The 25,203-nt window shown below is 42.5% G+C and overlaps 1 protein-coding gene across 1 annotated transcript in view; it reads right to left on the bottom strand.

Moving 5' to 3' along the window:
• Nucleotides 1-25,203, bottom strand: part of ASTN2 (astrotactin 2) — a 1,265,353-nt gene that overhangs the window by 786,698 nt on the left and 453,452 nt on the right. Inside the window, exon 8 of the mRNA XM_053695400.1 lies at nucleotides 11,216-11,366. Coding sequence (XP_053551375.1) covers nucleotides 11,216-11,366 — 151 coding nt within the window. The remainder of the gene's footprint in view (nucleotides 1-11,215; nucleotides 11,367-25,203) is intronic.

The raw sequence follows: 25,203 nt of genomic DNA, 5'->3' as shown, positions 1-25,203 counted from the left end.
TACCCAGAGCATTGGGAAGGACTAGAGAATGTAACGCTGTCACTCACTAGCCCCGGTAAAGACTCCAGACCTCGCAATCTGACAACGGCATGGGCCGCGGTTGAAGCCTTTCTCTAGTAAGCGCAGGGACGGAGTCCCGAAATCACATATCAGCCCGAGCTCACCTACTTACCTGCTGAGAGCGCAGAACCTTCACGGACTGTTCAGAGACCGGCATGCCATAGCACCCGCTCGTTACGGATTTTCGCACAGGCCAGGTAAGCTGCATCTTTTACAGCACCCACATGGCAGTCGCCATTTTTAATAGGGCATAACAACAGAGGCCTTATGGCACAGTAAAAGAGCCACACACAACCCTAAGCTCCGACAGCAATACCCACTTCCCCATGAGAAGCAATGATCTAGACAGATTCACAATGCAGTACTAAAGGCACTACTCATTTTATTATGTAATGAGAACAAGCTGTATGGTTGTACAGATCTGATTTACTCCATTTTGCCAGAGACGCACAGACTCACTGTCACGCTGCCTGATAAACATAAAAGACAGAGGTGAAAGAGGAAAAAAGAAAAGCGAAGACAAAAGTTTATTTAAAGAGCAAATTTATCTCTACCATGTCACAGCGCAGGGTCACAAAGCCTGACAAGGCCTTAAAATCCACATCTACATCGGGAGCTGTAAATTCCTTTTTTAAAAAGACAGCACAAAAAAGAAAACTGATATACCACAGGCCTCTAGCGAAGATGAAGATTTATGTGATAGCCCACACGCACAAGAGCCCTTGACATCACCTTCTAACCCACATTTACATCTTAAAGAAGCACCAGTAGCATTAAAAGCTATGGAGGACTTAATTGATCAGGTGAAGTTATGCATTAAAGCTGAGTGTGCGGACCTAAAGAGGGACATTAATGAGCTTGGATTTAGAGTGGAGACATTGGAAGATGATAGGCAAGAAATCACTAAGGAAATGGCAGAAATGTCACACTCCATAGAGGCCCAACAATCACAAATCCTTGAACTAGAAAATAAGCTTGATGATGTCGAAAATAGGGCGCGCAGAAATAACCTCCGAATACGCGGAATCCCTGAATCAATCAAAGGCGAAGATATATCAGAATATTTACAAAATTTGTTTCAGTCTCTGGCAATTTCTAACCAACGTGTGATTGAACTCATACCTTTGGAGAGAGCACATAGATCTCTGCGACCGAAGCCGAACGATAATCAACCTCCAAGGGACATTATAATCTGTTTCCTGAGCTATAAAGATAGAGAGAAAATTCTCCAATTGGCTAGAACACAACCACATTTCTCTTATATGGGTGCAAAGGTCCAAATTTTTCAGGACTTATCTACTAGAACGCTGCAACTCCGAAAGGGATTTACCATCCTCACCTCCCACCTAAGAACTCTACAGATCCCTTACAGGTGGGGATTTCCCGTATCACTGCAAATTATTAAAAATGGAAAACGTCATGAGTGCAGCTCCCCAGAAAAAATTGAAGATTTTTGTAAGCTGCTGGACATTCCTATCCCAGAAACCACTACTCCTCAGCCGGAGGCACGCAAACTACCACAACCAAAGCCTCAGAGACGTCTCTGGTCCGAAATAGTTGACAAGAAAAACAGGAAAAAGATATGCCCAGATCCCTCCACCTCAGTGGATAATACCTGAGCAAACCTACCCTTGCTTTGAAGTCCTATCAGCAATACGGAAAAATCTTGAACCTGATCAGAGGCCAGAGCCTCGATGGAAGAAAGACTTGTCTGGAACTTATGATTCAGGTTAGCACTGGATCATAGTTGTGCAATCGTGCACCAGTTATGGAAGTTATGTTTGTGCTATCCCTCACTCCTTTCTTGTTTGCTTGGAGGATTACATAAAGAAGAACTGTCTGATTGTGTCCCCCACACGGTGGACACGACCAGCCTTGACCTGGACTAACTATGAATACCTTGAGGTCGTGAGTATAAGTAGTTAGATACTAAAACGGGACACTGTTGAATGACTATATAATGAGCTATTTCTCATCTTGTCTGTCTGTGAGCTCAATTACCTCAGACTTTTACACTAAAATTGTTCTTCTATACCTATGTGACATCGTTAGTAACCTGTTAAGATGTGTGTAATATACTTGGATGCGCCCTCTAACAGGGCATTGGTTTATGTTTATGTTATTGGTTTTATGTCTCTCACCCTCGGCCTGTCGGGGGAGTTCCGTCATACTGTACTCATCCCCCTACTCAGTCCTTCTACTTTATTCCCCAATTGTTTCTATTACCTATCTCCTTCCCACTTACCTATCCCCCTTCTTTCCTTTCTTTTTTCTTTCTTTCCTCCCTCCTTTCTTTTCCCTTTTCCCTTTACAGTTCAAGCAGTATCTGTTACAAGTTTTCATTTTGTTAAAACAGTTATAACATTCAAGTGTACTAGACAGTGAAGTATTTATCAGAGTACATATTATAGCAGGGTTGGTTTACCACATATTTACTGTTGAAAACAAAAACACACCTCCATAAGTTTAGACGCTAACGCTAAGGGTCAAATGCCTGAACAAAGCCAGCCTAGTCAATTTCGGTTAGCCACACAAAATGTTAAGGGTTTCCTGTCCCCTCAAAAACGCTCCATAGCATTTCATGATTTCTACAGGAAAAAAGTGGACATTATTATGACACAAGAGACTCACTTCAAAAAGACCAATGAGCCCAGACTTTCGCAGTTATATTATGATCAGCATTTTCTAAGTTCTGGACCGACAAAACATAATGGCGTATGTATCTCTTTTAGGAAGGGCACCTCATTCACTCTGCTAGACAAATACACTGACGCAGAGGGGCGGATTTTAGTTCTGACAGGTCTTTACTTTGGTAGACCCATTACACTGGCAAACATATATGCACCTATCCGTCCCAGATCTTCATTTTTCCGCAAGGTCATCAATCATATTTTGGATATCTCGAAAGGCCCAGTTTTCCTAGGTGGAGACTTTAACTTCCCAATCAGCCCCACACTAGACACCTCCACAGGCCGCTCCTATATGCAAAACTCGCAGATAAAAGCTAACTGGCAGGCCATACGTAATATACCCATGTTTGACACCTGGAGAGTGACACACCCAACTACAAAAGACTTTACATTCTTCTCTAATCCACAACGCTCATACACACGCCTAGATGATATATTATGCGAACAACGAACACTACCCTCACTATGCGACTCTAGACTTTTTCACACTGCCTGGTCTGATCATAGTATGGTGTGCACCAATTTTTTATGGTCAGCTAAGCCACAATTTCAGCAATACTGGAGACTAAGTGACCAGATTTTCTTAGATCCATTGATCACAACTGACATAGAAGAAAAGACGACTGAGTTCTTTACTTTTAATACCCCCTCAGCCACCTCAGCAACCAATAACTGGGAAGCATATAAATGCTATATAAGGGGGGTAATAATGGGGCACACGCATAGACAACGTAAGTGTGACAGACCCTTCTGTCAGGACTGAAGGAGTTAATTGTGTTTAGCTAAGAAACTAATTTCTAAAGACAGAGTTGCTGGCTCCAGCTATAATCTAATTAGTGCTAAACATTCTATTGTTTGATCACCTCCAGAGAGAAAACGCCTAAGTGATAAGAAGGGCCAAGAGTGTCTTGTGGTTGAAGTGTTTAAGTAATATAATTCTATTGTATCATGTCAAAGGGCTTGTTCCCTCCATGTAATGTACAACAGTCTTTCAACCCCCATCTGGGGGGGGGGGGGGTGTCAAACCTGTATAAATACTAGGCATCTAGCCTTTAATAAATGTCATTCTGTTTAAACCTGAAAACTGGCTGGTTTGTGAATTGCTGATTTCCTATGCAGGACATTGTTCATCTGGGGTTAACCCTTGGTACACAGTTGGTACCGTAACATTGGTGGCAGCGACGGAATGAACCTTATCGCCCAGAAGAGCAACTACACAAGCCAGTAACCTCAGGAAGAGGGGGATTATTACAATACTGACTAAGATGGAAAAGAGAAAAGTAAATTTTGCAGCTTTTAAAAACTTCCTGGAAACAGAAGGAGAGATTGATGGGTACCTTGCGGATTTTAAGAGGCAATGTGCACTACACAAGGTACCCGCAGAGGACTGGGTCACGATATTATCTGGGAAATTATCCGGCCGGGCCAGAGAGGCTTTTCGGGCCATTCCAGATGAGGAAGTCAGGGATTATAATACTGTAAAAGAGGCTCTGCTCTCCAGGTATGCGGTTACACCGGAGGCATACCGGAGACGGTTCAGAGACACTGTTAAATTAGCTGGAGATTCCTACCTTGAGTGGGCATGTAAGGTGCACCGCACAGCAGCTCACTGGATAGCGGGGTGCCAAGCCATATCTGGGGAAGAGGTGCTGCAGCTATTCCTGTTGGAACATTGCTTCGACAAATTACCCGCAGGAGTTCGAGAGTGGGTTCGGGACCGTAAACCCTCCACCCTGCAGGAAGCGGCTCGCTTGGCAGATGAGTATACGGATGCCCGCAAACTGGACACTGCTACCACTAAGCCCCCTGCTAGAGTGGAGTACAGACCCCCAGTCACCCCAGCAGCTGCCAGTTACCAAACCCCGGCGCACCACTATACCACACGGCCTCCGGCCACGAACTACCCTCAGAGAGCCCTGCGGTGCTACTCACAACCTATTCGGTGCTTTAGATGTAAGCAACTAGGGCACAAAAGACCAGAGTGTCCCCTAAACGCAGCGAACCAAGCGCAGTCCTGGAGAAGACCCGCCGGCGGAATCCCACGTAATCCTCAGCCTGCGGCCCGCTACGTAGAGGCGCAAGAATGCTGGAGCATCCTACATGAGGCAGACCTTGTGCAAGCTGCCCACCGGAATAACCGGCAACTGGTTAAAGTGAATGGGAAGAAGGTCAGTGGTCTACGGGATACTGGTGCTACCATGACCTTGCTTCAAAAGAACTTGGTGTCTGAGAAACAGTACACTGGAGACACTGTGGCTGTGAGAGTAGCAGGGGGCGATGTGTTCAGCCTACCTGTTGCCAGGGTACATTTGGATTGGGGAGTGGGCGCTAGACCTGTGAATGTGGGGGTCAAGAAGGACTTACCTGCTGATGTTCTCCTTGGAAATGACTTGGCCCCCCTTGTTTCTGCCTACGCTCCTATGGGTCCCGCTGATGTTAACTCTGTGACTACCCGTGCCCAGATCCGTGCAGCAGAGACTGACCCACCTGCTGCTAAGCCCCAGGACGCTGAGCTCAGTAAATCTCTATCCGCTATTGATATGTGGAGGTCCCGTTACAATGCGCTGATGAAGGAGAAGAGGAGCGCAGAGGAAAAAGCACGTTTAGAACAGGAATCTCTGCTAGACAAGCTGCACCGACAGACTGCAGAAAACACCAGCTTGAGAGTGGAACATGAAACATTAAAGAAAAACTTAGTGACACTGGAGGAGAAGCTGACGCTGGCTCATAGTGAGGTGCAGCAACTCAAGGGCACCCTATGTCAGTATGAAGGGATTGTGGATACCTATAAAGAGCAGGTACAGAAAACTCGTAAAGAAGCTGATGGGATTTTGAAGGACTGTTTGGCCCTGGTCTGGGCACTGAGGAATTTGAACCCTTGTTTGTATGGACAGGAATTCTCTCTCATAACGGGAATACAGATGGATTGTCCTGGCAAACTGACATGCCTACCACCTCCTAGTCCGGTCATCCCCAGGTTGACCCGCCAAAGGGTCAAGCCGGGTCTGCCGGAGTGTTCCACAACGGGGGAGATATGTGACAGACCCTTCTGTCAGGACTGAAGGAGTTAATTGTGTTTAGCTAAGAAACTAATTTCTAAAGACAGAGTTGCTGGCTCCAGCTATAATCTAATTAGTGCTAAACATTCTATTGTTTGATCACCTCCAGAGAGAAAACGCCTAAGTGATAAGAAGGGCCAAGAGTGTCTTGTGGTTGAAGTGTTTAAGTAATATAATTCTATTGTATCATGTCAAAGGGCTTGTTCCCTCCATGTAATGTACAACAGTCTTTCAACCCCCATCTGGGGGGGGGGGGGGGGGTCAAACCTGTATAAATACTAGGCATCTAGCCTTTAATAAATGTCATTCTGTTTAAACCTGAAAACTGGCTGGTTTGTGAATTGCTGATTTCCTATGCAGGACATTGTTCATCTGGGGTTAACCCTTGGTACACAGTTGGTACCGTAACAGTAAGCAAAGAGAGAGCCAACTTAATTCATTAACCTCCAACTTTAACAAGTGTGAAAATGACCTGAAACAGAACCCTCAATCTCAACTTCTCCTACAGAAATCCCAACAGGCCAGAGAGGAACTTCACCAATACTTAATTAAAAATGCACATATGAGAGCCATAGCCTCCGAATCAAAATTCTTTGTTGAAAGTAATAAAACTGGGCGCCTTCTTGCTAGATCCCTAAAAAAGAAACGCTACAAAACCTTTATTGATAAAATTACAGGCCCGGATGGTACCACATTCACCACGAATACTGACATTGTCAACCAATTTGCACAATACTACTCCTCATTATATAACCTCCCCTCCCTTGACATGGAAACTAAACTAACTAAGATTAATAGTTACTTATCTAATATCCAGCTTCCAACATTACTTCAAGAAGACTGCGAGGCGTTGGATGATAGATTCACTATTCAGGAACTTATGTTGGCAATTAAAAGCCTCCCCCAGGGCAAAGCCCCGGGACCTGACGGTTTTACGCCTAAATTCTATCATCTGTTTAAAACCCTACTAGGCCCCCACTTGTTGAGCATGTACCAATCATTAGATGAAGAAGGTCAGCTAACCCCAAACCTCCTAGAAGCCACTATTTCTGTTATCCCTAAGCCAAATAAACCTGCTGATAAGGTAGCCAATTACCGCCCTATCTCCTTAATAAACATTGATATTAAATTATATGCTAAACTAATTGCCACGAGAATTAATAAATATTTACCCTCTTTAGTGCACTCCGACCAAGTGGGATTTATTCCACGCAGGGAGGCCAAAGATAATACCATTCGGGTTCTGCACACTTTGCTTACCGCTTCATCTACCAAATTGCCCCTGATCTTGCTATCCACAGATGCGGAGAAGGCCTTCGACAGGGTGGACTGGGATTTTCTCTGGTCCATCCTGTCGAGGTTTGGATTCTCGCAAAAATTAATTGCTCGCATTAAAGTACTCTATTCTGGCCCTTCAGCGCGCGTTAACGCAAACAATACACTCTCACAAAAAATCCACATAAACAATGGCACACGTCAGGGATGCCCCCTATCCCCTCTCCTATTCGCTCTGGCGGTGGAGGCATTAGCGGCGCGAATTAGAAGCAATCCCCTTGTTCACGGAGTCACTTTTGGAGAGATTTGTCAAAAATGGCTTTTATATGCTGATGACATTATATTTACAATAAGCTCTCCACTTTCTTCCCTCCCCACCATACTCAGAGAACTAGAAAGTTATAAATTGGTTTCCAACTTCTCTATCAATATGGAAAAGTCAATGATATTACCCTTACATCTTGCAGAGGACGAGGTACAGTATATAACAAATAATACCTCATTCCAGATAACTAGCAAAATTAGATACCTAGGGATAGACATATCTCCTAACCACACGGAATTGTTTAATCTTAATTATATACCTCTCCAAACAGAAACTAATAAATCCCTAGAGCTTTGGAGTAAACAGGGCCACCTTTCTTGGGCTGGACGTATTAATACAATAAAAATGAACCTCCTTCCTAAATATCTATATCTGTTCCAGGTCCTCCCACTAGATCTCCCCACTCAGTACTTAATAAAACAACAAAAAATGTTCGACTTATTTATATGGGATCATAAAAGAGCCAGGGTGGCCAGGAACACCCTGTTTTTAAAGAGAGAAGATGGAGGTTTGGGATCCCCAAACCTGATGTATTATTATAAAGCTGCACATATGGCTCGCATAGTTGCATGGAAACATTCCCCCCTAGAGAAACCCTGGATACAGATAGAAACATCTCTGGTGGGTGGCCTCAACCTGGGCGACCAGTGCTGGATCCCACACAGAAATAGACCAACAGAAATTTGGGGAAACTACTATATAGCTTCTACCCTTAAAATATGGGATAAAACTCTAACTGAAGAAAATCAGATTTCGACTCCCATTTCCCCTCTATCCCCTGTGCTCAATAACCCCTTATTGCTACAGGCACACACCTTTCCCTCACCACATCTAGACGGTAAATCTACTAACATACCAACACACATGATACTCCAAAATGGACTTATTAGATCCAAAGCTGATATCCATCAACTTCTAGGTGCTCCTTTCCACCTTTGGTTCCCATACCTTCAAATTAGACATGCTATTCATAATAATGCCCATAAGGCTAATCTTGTCAGACCTCTTACCCCCTTTGAAACACTGTGTACAACTACCTCAGTCACTAAATCCCATGTGTCCATTGTATACAAACTTCTTAGAGGAACTTTCCCTAGTAAAAAACCCACGTACATCATAAAATGGGAAAAAGAATTAAACATAGTAATCACAGATACCCAGTGGCAGCGGATTTTTTTAGAGACCAAAAAATCCTCCCTATCAATGGCAATGGTTGAAACAAACTACAAACTTCTTTCGAGGTGGTATCTGACCACCCACCGCTTACGTAGCATTTTTCCTAATTCCTCCTCACTATGTTGGAGACACTGTGGGGAGGTGGGTACTCTCTCGCACATTTGGTGGTCCTGTCCCTACCTCCGTCCTTATTGGGACAGCATAAATAAACATATTGATAAGGTGTTGGGTAGACCTGTAGTGCTCACACCAAGTCTGGTACTGCTGAGTGATATCCCTAAAATTCCATGTGTATATAGAAAGAAACTACTGCAATGTATGCTCAGCTGCGCCAGGCGCTTGATCCCTAGGTTTTGGAAGAAAACTGCTGTCCCCTCATACACTATGTGGGTAAAGGAGGTGAGTCATGTGCTTGAATTGGAAAAAATATATTATGCATATAAAAGAAAACAGGATGCTATTGTAGATATCATTTTTATATGGGAACAGCAGACCACCTAAACCCTGAAAACAAACAAAGATAAACCTTAAAACTGCTGATGCAGGCAATTGTGACTGATATATGTGCTTTGACATAATATGTTTTATATTTCTCCACTTGACCTAACAAATCTTGGAGTAGAATACTTTAAATTGATATTATACTATGTTATTTGACCCTAATGTATATGCTATTGTATATGTGAGCACTGTCTGTACGCTTGGCATTACACTCTTGTACACTTGTTATGTGTGATTTTCAGTTTGATCTTGCTTTGAAATTAATAAAAATTATTTGATGGAAAAAAAAAAAAAGACCAGGATAGAGATGACAGGAGTAACTAAGACCAGGATAGAGATGACAGGAGTAATAAAGGCCAGGATAGAGATGACTGGAGTAACAAAGACCAGGATAGAGATGACAGGAGTAACAAAGACCAGGATAGAGATGACAGGAGTAACAAAGACCAGGATAGAGATGACAGGAGTAACAAAGACCAGGATAGAGATGACTGGAGTAACAAAGACCAGCATAGAGATGACTGAAGTAACAAAGACCAGGATAGAGATGACAGGCGTGACAAAGACCAGGATAGAGATGACAGGAGTAACAAAGACCAGGATAGAGATGACAGGAGGGACAAAGACCAGGATACAGATGACTGGAGTAACAAAGACCAGGATAGAGATGACTGGAGTAACAAAGACTAGGATATAGATGACAGGGGTGACAAAGACCAGAATAAAAATGGCAGGAGTGACAAAGACCAGAATAGAGATGACAGGAGTGACAAAGATCAAGATAGAGATGACAGGAGAGACAAAGACCATGATAGAGATGACAGGTGTAACAAAGACCAGGATAGAGATGACAGGTGTAACAAAGACAAGGATAGAGATGACAGGAGTGACAAAGACCAGGATAGAGATGACAGGAGTGACAAAGACCAGAATAGAGATGACAGGAGTGACAAAGATCAGGATAGAGATGACTGGAATACCAAAGACTAGGATATAGATGACAGGAGGGACAACGACCAGGATAGAGATGACAGGAGTGACAAAGACCAGAATAGAGATGACAGGAGTGACAAAGATCAGGATAGAGATGACTGGAATACCAAAGACTAGGATATAAATGACAGGAGTGACAAAGACCAGAATAGAGATGACAGGAGTGACAAAGACCAGAATAGAGATGACAGGAGTGACAAAGATCAGGATAGAGATTACAGGAGTAACAAAGACTAGGATATAGATGACAGGAGTGACAAAGACAAGGATAGAGATGACAGGAGTTACAAAGACCAGGATAGAGATGACAGGAGTGACAAAGACCAGAATAGGGTTGGCAGGAGTGACAAAGACCAGGATAGAGATGACTGGAGTAACACAGACTAGGATATAGATGACAGGAGTGACAAAGACCAGAATAGAGATGACAGGACTGACAAAGACCAGAATTGAGATGACAGGAGTGACAAAGATCAGGATAGAGATGACAGGAGTAACAAAGACCATGATAGAAATGACAGGTGTAGCAAAGACAAGGATAGAGATGACAGGAGTGACAAAGACCAGGATAGAGATGAAAGAAGTGACAAAGACCAGGATAGAGATGACAGGAGTAACACAGATCATAAGAGAAATGACAGGACTGACAAAGACCCAGATAGAGATGACAGGAGTACCAAAGACCAGAATAGAGATCATAGGTTGAAAACGAGGTCAAGAATAGATGTGAAAAGACAGAGGGAAAATAAGATATAGATGGTGAAATTAAATTAAGCTCAATGTTATCTATATGAAATACATGAACTAATGCCCTCTAGTGGTGAAAGCTGTCAAAATGCATTCAGATTAGAGGCAGCCTTCAGGGTCTAAGGAATTAGCATATGAGCCTACTTAGGTTTAGCTTTCAACTAAGAATACCAAAAGAACAAAGCAAAATTGAAAAAAAAAATTACAATTATATGCCCTATTTGAATCATGAAAGTTTATTTTGGACTTGACTGTCCCTTTAAGATGAATAATCATCACAACACATACTTAATACACACAAATTATGGGTGTTAACGCATTGCACTTCAGGGTGGGTTTGTCCTGCAACCACCAGGACTTGTGCTACTATGGGGGAAAACACTACTTACCACACACCCTGTAGAATCCACTTTGCGTTCTGAGACACACTTGAAGTTGCGTGAACATCCACCATTACTGAGTGAGCAATCTCGAACAGGGCCAAAGGACGAGAGCAGGTCATCAACAGTCTCAAAGTGTGTGGCGAGGAGGGCTTCCTCCCTGGAGGAAGAGAGAAACAGTAAGTAACATGTGAAGAGTAAATACATCTGTGGTGATAAGGTAAATACATGGAGAGAATATAATATATAATAAAAAAGGGAACATTTCAGAATTTAGCTTAAAGGCCTTAAAGAGAAATCAGACTTAAAGGGACATGATACCCATATGTTGAAGCAATTGAAAGTTATGCAGCATAGCTATAAAAGGCTGAATATCACCTGAACATCTATGTAAAAAAAAAGGAAGTTATTTTACCTCAAAATGTCCTCCTACTGTAAAGGGATTATAAGCAGCCAATCAGGATGCTAGTTCCAGGACATGCAAGGGAGTGTGCATCTGGCATGTGCAGGCACAGTCATGATATTTCCCTATGCAGTTTAAGGAAATTTACTATGAAATTTTTCAGTAAAATCTCATGAGATCACAGTAAAGCAAACTGTGACATCAGTACTTGATGAAGTTGTTTGGCTTTTATTTTTTTTCTCAACATGCTGACAGAAGCTGAAGGATAGCTATTCACAGAACACTTACTACTGTGAGCTGAAGAAATTTTGAGTTAAAATATCTTATTTTTTTATATAGAGATGTTTAGGTGATATTTCCTTTTTTTTCAGTTTTTCTGCATCACATGCATATGGGTATTATGTCCCTTTAACATATTCCTATCATGTATAAGACAAAGCACCATGTAAACATGCTACAATGTTTTCTTTTTTTGCATAGAAAAGGTTAAAGCTCTATTAAGATCTGGGGGATAAAAGCTTACTGGTCCATAAGGAAGTTTTTCACAACTCTATTGATGGAAACTAACAACTAACTAAAGGCGAAGCACTGGGCACATAGCTCACATGTGGAGATAAATCCCAGTTTAACTATAAACGTGTACTTTGCGCACAAACGTCTCTCTTTAGGAAAACACAAATGGTGCGCTAAGCCACAGGCATTTTATATGACTCATATTATAAAAGCAATGTAACCTGGGGACTTGCTGAACTTCACACCAATGCCTATGCCACGCGTTTTGTAGCCACATATTATAAAAGCAATGTAACCTGGGGACTTGCTGAACTTCCCACCAATGCCTATGCCACGCGTTTTGTAGCCACATATTATAAAAGCAATGTAACCTGGGGACTTGCTGAACTTCACACCAATGCCTATGCCACATGTTTTGTAGCCACATATTATAAAAGCAATGTAACCTGGGGACTTGCTGAACTTCACACCAATGCCTATGCCACACGTTTTGTAGCCACATATTATAAAAGCAATGTAACCTGGGGACTTGCTGAACTTCACACCAATGCCTATGCCACGCGTTTTGTAGCCACATATTATGCATTTTATTCTGATCTTCGGTTATGTAGGCTGCTGAATACGGGAAGTATTATCAATTATTATCACTTGCATTACTGGGGTGTGTGTCCGATCACTCATCCTATTCCATTTTGTACATGTAACATCTAAGTAGTATTCCTACTACAGCTCCAAAAACAACATTTATGCTTAACTGATTAATTCATTTCTTTTTTATGATGGTGAGAGTCCACAACTTATCACCTGGTGGAATATTCCCCTCCTGACCACAAGGAGGAGGCAAAAGTTACTTCAACACACCAGATCGTTAAATTCTTCCAATTTCCCATGATCCTCAGTGATACATATAGTCAAGTAGATTAAGAAAAAAGAAAAGTAGGAAAGATAAAGTGGGGCAAAAAAGTGAAACACAAGTACTGTTGCCAGCTGAACAAAAAGCAAGGGTGAAGCTTGTGGACTCTCGCCATCATGAAAGAAATTAATTTATCTGTTACGCATACATTTTGTTTTTCGTTCATCGGATGGTGAGAGTCCATGAGCCATGACGTGTAAGAATCAATACGCAAGCCAGAGACGTGACATGAATTGGGGACAAAGGGGTAGATTTACTAAATGTCGAGCAGACATAATTCGCTATAGCATACGCTGTCTGCATTTATCATTACACAAGGATTACTAGTGAAATGCTTGTGCAATGCCGTCCCCTGCTCAGCGGCTGTCAATCATCCTGATCGGATCGGGATGATTTCACTCCGGTAACTAAAAGGTGACGAACAGGTTAATGACCGCTGCTTCTTAACTTCAGTTTCAGACGAGCCGTCATAAATGGAGCCCAAAGAGTGAAGGCAGAATGTTTCTATTCATATATATGCCGCAGATCTTTCCTGCCAAAGGCAGCCTCAACAGCAGCACACATCAAAATGCTAAAACTTTAAAAAAAACAAAAAGTGAAAAAAAAAAAAAAAAAAACAACAAGCATCTGCCTTACAAATATAAACAATACAACTCTCATTATGAAAGTCCCAAGAAGTAGCAACTGCTCTAGTGGAATAAGCAGTAATACCCTCAGGGAGAGTTTTCAACCCAATCAATTAAGCCTTGGAAATGAAGGCTTTAAGCCAAGCTGCTAAAGAGCCCTGAATATTTACTGGTAACCTCACCCTGCGCTCTCCGAGACCCCCAGACTGCACCCCAACCTGGTTGAAGAAAAGAGGCTTCCTGAACCAAGGACTGGTGAGTCTGCAACCAAGTTAAAGACGGTCTTGTGATCTAATAAAATCCTCTTAGATCCTTCCTTGTGTTCCCCCTTCCAGTGATGCAGGATCTGCAACTGGAGGTTCAGAAGATAAAATAAGGCAAATGGAACGGCATCTTAGGCAGCTACCATGAGACCCGCAACGTCCATGCACTGAGCAACGGAAGGGAGGGGATTCAGCTGCAGAAGGGCAAAAGTCTGTTGCAGCTTCGGTCTGCACTGATCTGTCAGAGACAAAAACATATTTACAGAATCAATTATCAACCCCCCAAAATACAAACTGGTCTGAGGAGTAAATTAGCTTTTTGGAAGATTTATTTTCCAACTGTGACTCTGAAGCAACTGAAGAACCGAGTGTGAGACACAGCCCGGTATAAGGAGCTTGAACCAGAATGTCGTCCAAGTAAGGAATTACTGATGATCAGAGGGCCTTACCACCTCTACCGGTCCTGAGAGCCTTCCTACACACTGAGAATGTTGCAGCAACACAAGAACAGGAAAGGATTATAACACAGAAAAGGTACGCTAAAACAGTTAACCTTTAACGTGCCTGCATTACTGGTGAGCGCTACAGCTAAAAACAAGAAAGTTACAAGCAGACTTGTAGTACAGGTGGAGTAAAACATACTGTGAATAGCATAGAAGCTACTTCTGAGCGCACTAAGCTGACCGTGCTAAATATAAAGTGTCCAAAAGTGTTATAAACCGCTAATATAAGGTGTATGGTGTAAAACTGTACGTCCCCAGACTTTGTGAAACATGTTACTAATAGCTGCTGGTACTTACCTCTCAGCACCACCATTCACTGTGCTTACCTCAGCTGCAGCAACTTGCTTCCAGTAGACGAACCTATCGTAGGCAGTGCGAACACGATGCCAAGGATTCAAATCAGTAACATCATCTAAAACCCAGGAGATTGGTGTACAAGTCCACATTTCACCTGGGGAGGGCTATGGATCCACAAGGAGCAGCTCACTCTAGACCTTGGAATTGGTGGACAGGTCCATGGCCCCTATTTATCAAGGTCTGGCGGACCTGATCCGACAGTGCGGATCAGGTCCGCCAGACCTCGCTGAATATGGTGAGCAATACGCTCGCATATTCAGCATTGCACCAGCAGCTCACAAGAGCTGCTGGTCCAACGCCGCCCCCTGCAGACTCGCGGCCAATCGGCCGCCAGCAGCGGGTGTCTATCAACCCGATCGTACTCGATCGGGTTGATTTCCGGCGATGTCTGTCCGCCTGCTCAGAGCAGGCGGACAGGTTATGGAGCAGCGGTCTTTGTGACCGCTGCTTCATAACTGCTGAAACACGGGGCATCAAGATCCATACGGAGCTTGATAAATATGCACTGAGACCTTTTACTGCATGGCTGATAATTCCATGTCTGCCCCTCTTAACCATAGGTTACTGGTAGGAAGATTTGGGCTTTATATAGGTTAGAGAATCCTGTTTCAAACGATGAGAAGACCTTGCACTTTACTTTCACATCACTCCTCATCAAGGAGGCAAAATAAAATGACTGAGTATCATGGAAAAAGGGACGGATTTAAAGCCCTTATGTGTTGTGATGTCTTTTGCCTCCTCCTAGTGGTCAGGAAGGGAAACTTCCCACACGTGATAACATCTCAGCATCTGATGAAACACCAGAACAGCTACAAGCAAATCTCTAATAACCCTACACCAAAGTAGCACTGCATTTAAACAGAAATCCCAGATGACCAAATGAAGTGTATACTAGTGAGTAGTTATTTACCATCCATCTGCGGATATTCCCAGACAGCACAGTGCTCAATCTCTTCCACAGCACTTATTTGCAGCCATGTGATTGTAACCGTTTAATACTTTAATTATATGGTGTTTAGTAGTCAATGCTTTCTTCTTTTTACTGTGGATGTGCAGTGATTTGCTTCTTTACTGCACAGAAACTCAGTAGTAATTAATTACAATACAAAATATGTATCCTGATTACAGGGTATACAAACAGTACTACTAATCTGCTTTTGCATCTCATTACTATACATTTTGTTCTAACAATATTGTCTACGGCTAAACAAAACAGCGCAAGAGATTGCTTAGCTGTGATCGCTCTGCCTTCGCTTGTGCTCCGATTACCTTTCCCAGTACATTGTGCGCCCTGCTGGCTATACTCACGATGTCTGGCAGTTCTTGCCAATGAATAATGACCGCTTTGATCTGCAGTAGCTAACATTATACTTCCATTAATCGTATATTCCCGTTTGGCCTCCTGTGACCCAAGATCATTTTTTTGGCCATTTTTTCATTAAATTCTAGTTCTCGGTTATAACTGGAAAAATGAAAGCATGTAGGACTAATCACAGAAGCTTAATATACAGAGCACTCTGTATTACATCATCATGTGTCCTGATAATGATTTTAAATTTATCAAGAAACTAAGTTCAAGGATATTGTGTGAACAACTTAAACTGTCCTTTACAGTAAAATAGTTCAATGAGCACGCTTGCAGATAAATATATGTGTTTGTCATTAAATGGACACTAAACACATTTTTTTTTTCTTTCATGATTCAGATAGAGCAGTAATTTTAAGCAACTTTCTAATTTACTCCTATTATCAATTTTTCTTCGTTCTCTTGCTATCTTTATTTGAAAAAAGGGGAATGTAAGCTTTGGTTCAGCACCCTGGATAGTGCTTGCTAATTGGTGGCTTCGCTACCCAGGTGCTGAACCAAAAATGGGCCCGCTCCTAAGCTTAGTTTCTTGCTTTTCAAATAAAGATAGCAAGAGAATGAAGAAAACATGATAATAGTAATAAATTAAAAATGTCGCTTAAAATTGTTGCTCTATCTGAATCATGAAACAAAAAAAAATTGGGTTTAATATCTCTTTAACCCTTCATGATGTGATCTGCTCAGTAGTGCCAGAGGTCTACAGTTTAGCTTTATAGAAATAGATAAAGCACATATTTTAAGTGGGCAATAAAATCAAAATGTAAACTTTTATGATTTAGATAGAGCATTTAGGTTTAAGAGACTTTCCAATTTACGTTGATCATCAAATCGTGCAGTTCATAGTGTATATGTATATGAGTCTGTGATTGGCTGATGGATGTCACATGATAAAGAGGGGCCGACAAGTTAAAGTAAGTTTTTAAACTTTTCATAAAAAAATGACTGCTCATTTAAAATGGCTATTGCCTTTTTATGTTGCACGTGTTGATTATGCAATTCTACTATATTTAATGGCAATTTACCTTAAGTTTAGAGCTTCTGGTCAATGCACAGGGAGCAGCTCAGATTAAAGGATAATAACACTCCAATGACAGTCAGTTATGGTTGTAAAACTCAGAATTATTGCCTGTTGTGTCATTTACACAAAAAGTCTCCTTTACAGAGCAGATGTATGAAATGAGGTAAGCAGTACTCATGGTAGATAGGGCAGTCCAATGAATCAGCATTACTGGGCAAAACAGCAGCAGAGTGGTCAGAAAGGCAAAGTTCAGTAATAATAAGGCAATCCAGCAATTCAGGGGTTAAACAGCAGACTAGTCAGAGAGGCAGAGTTCAGTAATAATAAGGCAATCCAGCAATTCAGGGGTTAAACAGCAGACTAGTCAGACAGGCAGAGCTCAGTAACAATAAGGCAATCCAGCAATTCAGGGGTTAAACAGCAGATTAGTCAAACAGGCAGAGTTCAGTAACAATAAGACAATCCAGCAATTCAGGGGTTAAAGAGCAGAGTAGTCAGACAAGCAGAGTTCAGTAACAATAAGGCAATCCAGCAATTCAGCAAAGTAACACCCAGGAGCACACAAAGTAAGTCCTATACTTGGGCAGTGTATGTAAGTTATGCAGGTACTTACATAGGCGCCGATTCACGGCAAGGAGGACTTCAAATTATCCAACCGGTTTGAGAGGGGAATTGACGTGCAGCTATAACGTCATCGCTGCACGCTCACAGTAACCACCGCATTCCTGGCAACAGCCAGAGCGGTGCAACGGGAAGAGTCTTGACATAGCCCCCCACTCAAGGGTTCCCTCCGGGAACCAGAGTCAGCTTCGAAGGGTGAACAGCATGGAACCTGAAGACTAAAGATGTAACCTTTCCAGTGTATGAGGTATTGGAGCTGCCTGCGCCTGATTCTGGAATACAGGATTTTGGCAACATCATACTCTGGTTGGAGGAGGAGGACATTTGAGTCGAGTATACCTATTTGTGATATAAGGTTTGAGTAAGGAGATGTGAAAGACTGGGTGAATGTGCAAGGTCTTAGGCAAGGCCACTCTGTAGGCATCAGGAGAAAGTCTTTTGAGGACTTTATAAGGACCAATATACTGAGGTCATAATTTGTGACAAGGTTGTCGTAAGCGGATATGCCGGGTAAAGACTCAGACACAATCACCTGCAGAAAAGGCACGAATATTAGCTCGATGATGATTGGCAAACCTCTTGTATCTGGAGATGGTTGAGTGTAACTGAGAGAGTATTTGTTGCCAATAGGAAGTCCAGTCAGTGAAGCGACGTTCTGCAGCAGGAATTCCTGTAGATTGAGCAGAAAGAGGAAAAACACGAGGTTGATAACCAGCTGCGGCCTGGAAAGGATAGCATCATGGAGAAGAATGCCAATGAGTGTTCTTTGCCAGTTCAGCTAGGGTTAACAACCCAGAAAAATTAGTATGCTGTAAATTGACATATGCTCTGAGATATGCTTCAAGATCCTGATTGGTTCTCTCCGTCTGCCCGTTAGTCTGGGAGTGATAACAGTGTTTCCAAGCAATTTGCAAAAGCTTCATCAAAAGGTAGAAATAAATTGAGGTCCTCTGTTAGAGACAATATTTACGGGTATACCATGGAGCCGTACCACGTGTAACAGAAAAAGAGTGGACAATTCTTGGGCTGTAGGTAACTTAGGTAAAAGTACAAAATGAGCAAGTTTGGAGAATTGATCCACCACAACCCAGATGACTGTATGATGGTCCGAAGGAGGGAGGTCTACAACAAAATCCATGGCTATCTGTGTCCATGGTTGTTAAGGTATGGACAATGGTTGAAGTAGGCCATGAGGTAGGGAACGAGGAGTCTTATTAACAGCACAAGTCTGACAAGCCCTGAAATAATCCTGAGAGTCTGACTTCATGGAGTTTAAAGGTTTTTAACAAACCAGGATGACCTGACAGCTTGCTGTCATGAGCCCAGGATAGCACAGGAGAGCAAAGGTTTGGAGGAACATAAAGGAACTCAGGAGCCGCAGGGGCTTCAGAAGGTTTTCTTGACTGGGCACATTGCAGTCTTTGAAGAAGAGAGGTGTTGAGCTGAGCAAGCACACAGGAGGGAGGTATGATGTGTTTGATAGGAGCTTCAGAAGAGTCATTAGACTGAGGAAACTGACGGGAAAGGGCATCAGCCTTTTTATTCTTGGTCCAGGAAGGTAAGAGACTATAAAGTTAAATTGGGAAAAGAATAAGGCCCACCTGGTCTGACGAGGATTGAGTCGATAAGCAGTCTCTAAGTATGTCAGGTACTTGTGATCCGTGAGAATCTGAATGGGGTTGGTAGTACCCTCTAGCCAGTGACACCATTCAGTAAGGGCCATCTTGATGGCTAGGAGTTCACAATTTCCTATGTCGTAATTCCTCTCTGCAGGAGAAAATCGCTTAGAGAAAAAGGCCACAGGGTGCAACTTGGAGGTTGAAGGGCCTCTTTGGGTTAAGACTGCACCAGCTCCTATTTCAGAGGCATCAACCTCTAAGGTGAACTGTAAATCAGGATCAGGATAACCTAGCACAGGAGCAGTACAAAATGCCATCTTCAGATGAGCGAGGGCGTCCACAGTTACTGGAGGCCAATTCTTACAGTCTCTGTTCTGTTTAGTCAGCTCAGTGAGTGGAGCAACAATCTTGGAGAAATTTTTTATCAACTTGCGACAATAGTTGGAAAACCCCAAGAATCTCTGTAACTCCTTCAATGTGGGGCGCTGAGGCCAATCCAGAACTGCTGTTAGCTTAGTGGGATCCATGGCAAAACCTTCTTTAGAGCTTATATACAAAAGGAATTGAATCTGGACTTTATTGAATTCACATTTCTCCAACTTGGCTAGCAGAGAATTGTCTCTGAGACAAAGAAGCACCTGTTTCACATTTTCATGATGCTCTTCCAGGGTGGTGGAGAATATTAGGATGTCATCCAAATAGATGATGACAGTACGATTAAGGAGGTCATGAAAGACACCATTAACGAATGCTTGAAAGACAGCAAGGGCTTTGCACAGCCTAAAAAGGCATTACAAGGTACTCATAATGCCCTGAGCTTGTGTTGAAGGCAGTTTTCCACTTATGTCCTGGGAAGATGTGAATGAGATTGTACGCCCCATGAAGATGTAATTTTGTAAAGTAGCTAGCATTTTGGAGTGAATCATATAATTCAGTGATCAAGGGAATAGGATAATGATTCTTGATCGTTATGTTGTTTAGGGCTCTGTAGTTGATACAGGGTCTCAGACCACCATCCTTTTTACCGACAAAAAAGAACCCAGCCCTGGCAGGAGATGAGGAAGGGCGAATGACGCCTTTAGCTAAATTATCTTGGATATATTCTTCCATAGATTTGGTTTCAGCTTTGGACAGTGGATAAGTCCTTCCTTTAGGAAGTGGGGCTCCAGGAAAGAGGTCAATTTTGCAGTTGTAAAGGCGGTGAGGTGGTAGTACATCAGCTGCTTTCTTTTCAAAGACATCAGAAGGCTGGTTATAGGAATGTGTTGTAGTGGAGTAACCATAGCCAAGCAGGAGAGAAAACAGGATTTACCCCAGGAGGCCAATTGTCCTTCAGTCCAGTTGAATTGAGGATTGTGTTTACGTAGCCAAGGAAGACCAAGGATAACTGGTTGTGCAGGAGAATGAATGACATCAAACTGCAACTGTTCAGAATGTAGGACCCCCACAGTTATGGTTAGGGGTGCTGATTCGAAATTGATTAAGCCTGATCCAAGGAGAGTGCCATCCAGAGTGGTTATTTTTAGACATTGTTTTTTCTGGAGAAGAGGCAACCCTGCGTAAATCATAAAACAGTGATCTAGGAAATTTCTGGCTGCCCCGGAATCTACAAAGGCCTGAGCATGGAAAGAATCCTGGAAAAAGGTGGGGCTAACAGGTACCAAGATCTGAGAAGAGTGAGTGGAATTAGTAGTGGCCATGCTTGGAGGTGCCCCACTCTTATCTAAGCATTGGATTTTCCCGGCAGTATATCACAATTCTTAAGGTGATGTGCATTAAAACCATAATAGAAGCACAGTCTTAATCTCCTTCTTCTCTGTCTTTCAGATTCTGAGGATTTAAGAAAAGAGAGAGATCCATAGGTTCCTCCTCAGAGGTAACGGGAGGTGCTGTAAGGGTAGAGGGCAGTCTATTGGCTGGACGGGTAGGGCGACAAGAGGGAAGGATTCTATCTCTCTCAGCTTGTCTTTCCTGAAAGCGAGAATCCAGACTGATGCAGAGTGCTATAAAATCATCCAGGGAAGAGGGAACATCACGATAAGTGAGCTCATTCTTGATGCGCTCATGCAGGCCTCTCCGGAAGAGAGCACTGCAATCCCAACTGGTCTCAAGTGCTAAGGTGCGAAGTTTGATGGCGTATTGTGCCACAGATCTATTGCTCTGGAGGAGATCCAAGAGAGAGTACTCTGCAGCAGAAGTGTGACTAGAAGTCTCAAATACAGAAGATAATGCTGAAATGAAGGTATCAGCATTGTTCAGGAGTTGAGCACTCTGTTCCAAAAGGGGAGAGACCCAGGTTAGGGCCTTGTCTTTCAACAAATAAATGATAAATGTAACCATTGACTGATGAGACTGGAAGGTATGAGGGTCAGTGCAGAAATGCAGTCTGCACTGGTTGAGAAAACCCCTACAGTCGGTAGTGCCATCAAACTTGTCAGGCAACGGTATACGGGGTATGCTACCAGAAGCAGGGGAGGAGGTTGTGGTGCTAGCAGCAGGGACAGGCTGTGTGGCAACAGGTGCAGAATTTTTCTCTGGAGCAAGTGAGAACATAGTAGAAATAGTCTACAATTTGGAATCCAGTCTTTGCAGGTGTGAGGTGTGGGTTCCCAGCATCTGTCCCTGAAGAGAGATTGCTCTTGCTACCACATTTGGGTCCATGGCCCAAGTATAATGTAATGCTCGTGGGATATTTCCCTATCAGACCAATCTGGCCAGTAGTCTTATCCCAGCGTCAAGTGGAAGGATAATGAAATATCCCAGAACAAAGTGAGCTGTGTGAAATGAGGTAAGCAGTACTCACGGTAGACAGGGTAGTCCAAGGAATCAGCAGTACTGGGTAAAACAGTAGAGTGGTCAGACAGGCAGAGTTCAGCAACAAAAAGGCAATCCAGCAATTCATGGGTTAAGCAGCAGAGTGGTCAGACAGGCAGAGTTCAGTAATAATAAGGCAATCCAGCAATTCAGGGGTTAAACAGCAGAGTGGTCAGACAAGCAGAGTTCAGTAACAATAAGGCAATCCAGCAATTCAGCAAATTAACACCCAGGAGCACACAAAGTCCTATACTTGGGCAGTGTATGTAAGTTATGCAGGTACTTACATAGGCGCCGATTCGCGCCAAGGAGGACTTCAAACGATCCAACTGGCTTGAGAGGGGAATTAACGTGCGCCGATGACGTCATCGCTGCACGTTCACAGCAACCGCCGCATCCCTGGCAACAGCCAGAGCGGCGCAACGGGAAACTGCGTGACAGTATTCTTCAGTTCCTCAGGACCCATTATTTGGTCAGATTGATAAATAATATATACTAGAGCACTTGCGAACAAAATAGGACCAAGTCACTATGATTAACTCTCTGTGATCTAATACAGATAAACTGAATTTCTGTCTTGTTATTTACTTCCTGATATGCTGACCCCTCTATGGCCAGGACAAGGAGCCTCAGGGTTAAGCCGGGGGTTAAGATTTCTGCACAGTTCTCGGTGGAGTTGACGGCATTAGTGTACAAGAGTGGGGTGGGGTGGGGTGGTCCCCATTACTAAACAATGTTTAAAAGATTGCACCACTTGTTAATGTATAAGCAGTCCTCCCACTTCCTCTACCCAAGGAGCATTCAAGCATACATATCCATTGGACTCTGTTCCAGTACGGCGCTGTAAAGTGACAATTAATTCCCCTAGCAGGGTGAGTGAAGGTCACCTCCCTTTCTCCGCTAATTCAGTTGAAGCAGGTACAGATAGACCCAACTGAGGCTGCAATAAATGATTGTATGTAACTACAGATAAAAAGATTAAGGACTGGCGCTATTTCTAGCTAAGGTTGATAAATTATTACAAGTAGAATCACTATGTGATATTTATACAATGTGTTAATTGATATAACAAGCACCTGAAACAACCTTTATAATATCCTCACACAAAGTGGTTTAGTATTGAAATGCAATGTACACAATTGTTTTAAACAGCTGTTGGGGTTCTCACTGACGCTGGCGATGTTTCTTCTTTGGCGTGCACACTGATTTCTCTCTAGTGATTCCCCGGTTGCCTGGAGTGCTGAGACGGTATCAGATTGTTTAGAAAAGGTTCGCTGTGTGCGATTCTGTTCCAATCCGTTTTCCGTTGAGTTCTGGGAGGTGCCTAACGGCAGATAATTACTTGCTGTCTTTTACTCCTTGTCCTCAAAAGCGGATACCCCTAAGCTGAGGGAGACGTCTCTGATCTTTTTAACCATCTAATACATTTTTATCAAGCCATTTCAATTAGGCTTTTTTGGAATTTTTTCCATCTTTTTAATCAGATGATTATGATATATGTTTTTGGGGCAGAAGCAGTATTAATAAATATTTCTATATTTTAAAACACAATTGTGTACATTGCATTTCAATACCAAACCACTTTCTGTGAGGATATTATAGAGGTTGTTTCAGGTGCTTGTTATATCAATTAACGCAATCACATAGTGATTCTCCTTGTAATAGTTTATCAACCCTAGATAGAAATAGCGCCAGCCCTTAATCTTTTTATCTGTACATATCTATTTGTTGGTAACTGCTGGGGAGGAGGAGGACTTGGCTAAATTGTTACTTTTGTTAGCGCCGTATATCACTATCTTTGCAAACACTTATTTCTGTAACTATAGGCATAGGGGTAGATTTACCAAAGGTTGAGCAGACATGATTCGCTGTAGCGAATCATGTCTGCTCGACCTTGCTAAATGCTGGTGAAATGCTTGTGCAATGCCGCCACTGCTTACTGGCGGCCAATCAGTCGCTAGCAGGGGATATCAATCATCAGGATGATTTCATTCCGCCATCTTATGACCGCTATTTCTTAACTTATGTTTCAGGCGGACCAGAAATGATGGGGTATCAATGCACCATCCGCTGATTAATAAATTGACTTTTATTCGTACACCAGTGCAAAACTCTCTCAAATGAAACAACCTGTGCGTTTTTGTTTGACTTAATCAGGTCCCTGGCAGGGTGTGAAAGGTTCAGGTATCTGCTTGCATGCTAAGGCGGGTTTGGACATTTCTGGAAGATGCAACACAGTCACAAAGCTTTTTAGCAGAAACAGGGAAATCCATGGGCTATTTAAAGGGACATGAAACCCAAATGTTTTCTTTAATGATTTAGAATTAAAATTCAATTTTAAACAACTTTCTAATTTACTTCTATTATCTAATTTGCTTCATTGTCTTGATATCCTTTGCTGAAAAGCATATCTAGATAGGCTCAGTAGCTGCTGATTGGTGGCTGCACATAGATGCCTTGTGTGATTGGCTCAACCGTGTGCATTGCTATTTCTCCAACAACGGATAGCTAAAGAATAAAGCAAATTAGATAATAGAAGTAAACTAGAATGTTGTTTAAAATTGTATCCTCTACCTAAATCATGAAATCATTTTTTGGGTTTAATGTCCCTTTAAAGCTACAGGAAGGACAGCAGCATAGAACTCCCAACCCATGACTGTCCTGCAAAATGCAGGATGGCGCTTACAAGCGCAAAAAGTGTAAGAACATAAAAAGATTTTATTTGTTTAAACTTGAGTTATCCATTAAAAAATAAACATTAAACTGCAGGTTTTTAAATGCAACAGAAAAATAACTTTATTGTTCAGTTAACATCATTATTATTGTACTAAGGCGAAGCACGGGCACATAGCTGGCATGTGGAGATAAATCCCAGTGTAACTATAAACGTGTACTTTGCGCACAAACGTCTCTCTTTAGGAAAACACAAATGGTGCGCTAAGCCACAGGCATTTTATATGACTCATATTATAAAAGCAATG

This window comes from Bombina bombina, chromosome 12 (genome assembly GCF_027579735.1).
Source record: "Bombina bombina isolate aBomBom1 chromosome 12, aBomBom1.pri, whole genome shotgun sequence".
Lineage (NCBI taxonomy): Eukaryota > Metazoa > Chordata > Amphibia > Anura > Bombinatoridae > Bombina > Bombina bombina.
Note: the sequence above shows the minus strand (reverse complement) of the source record. Positions and strands in the feature narration are given on the sequence as shown.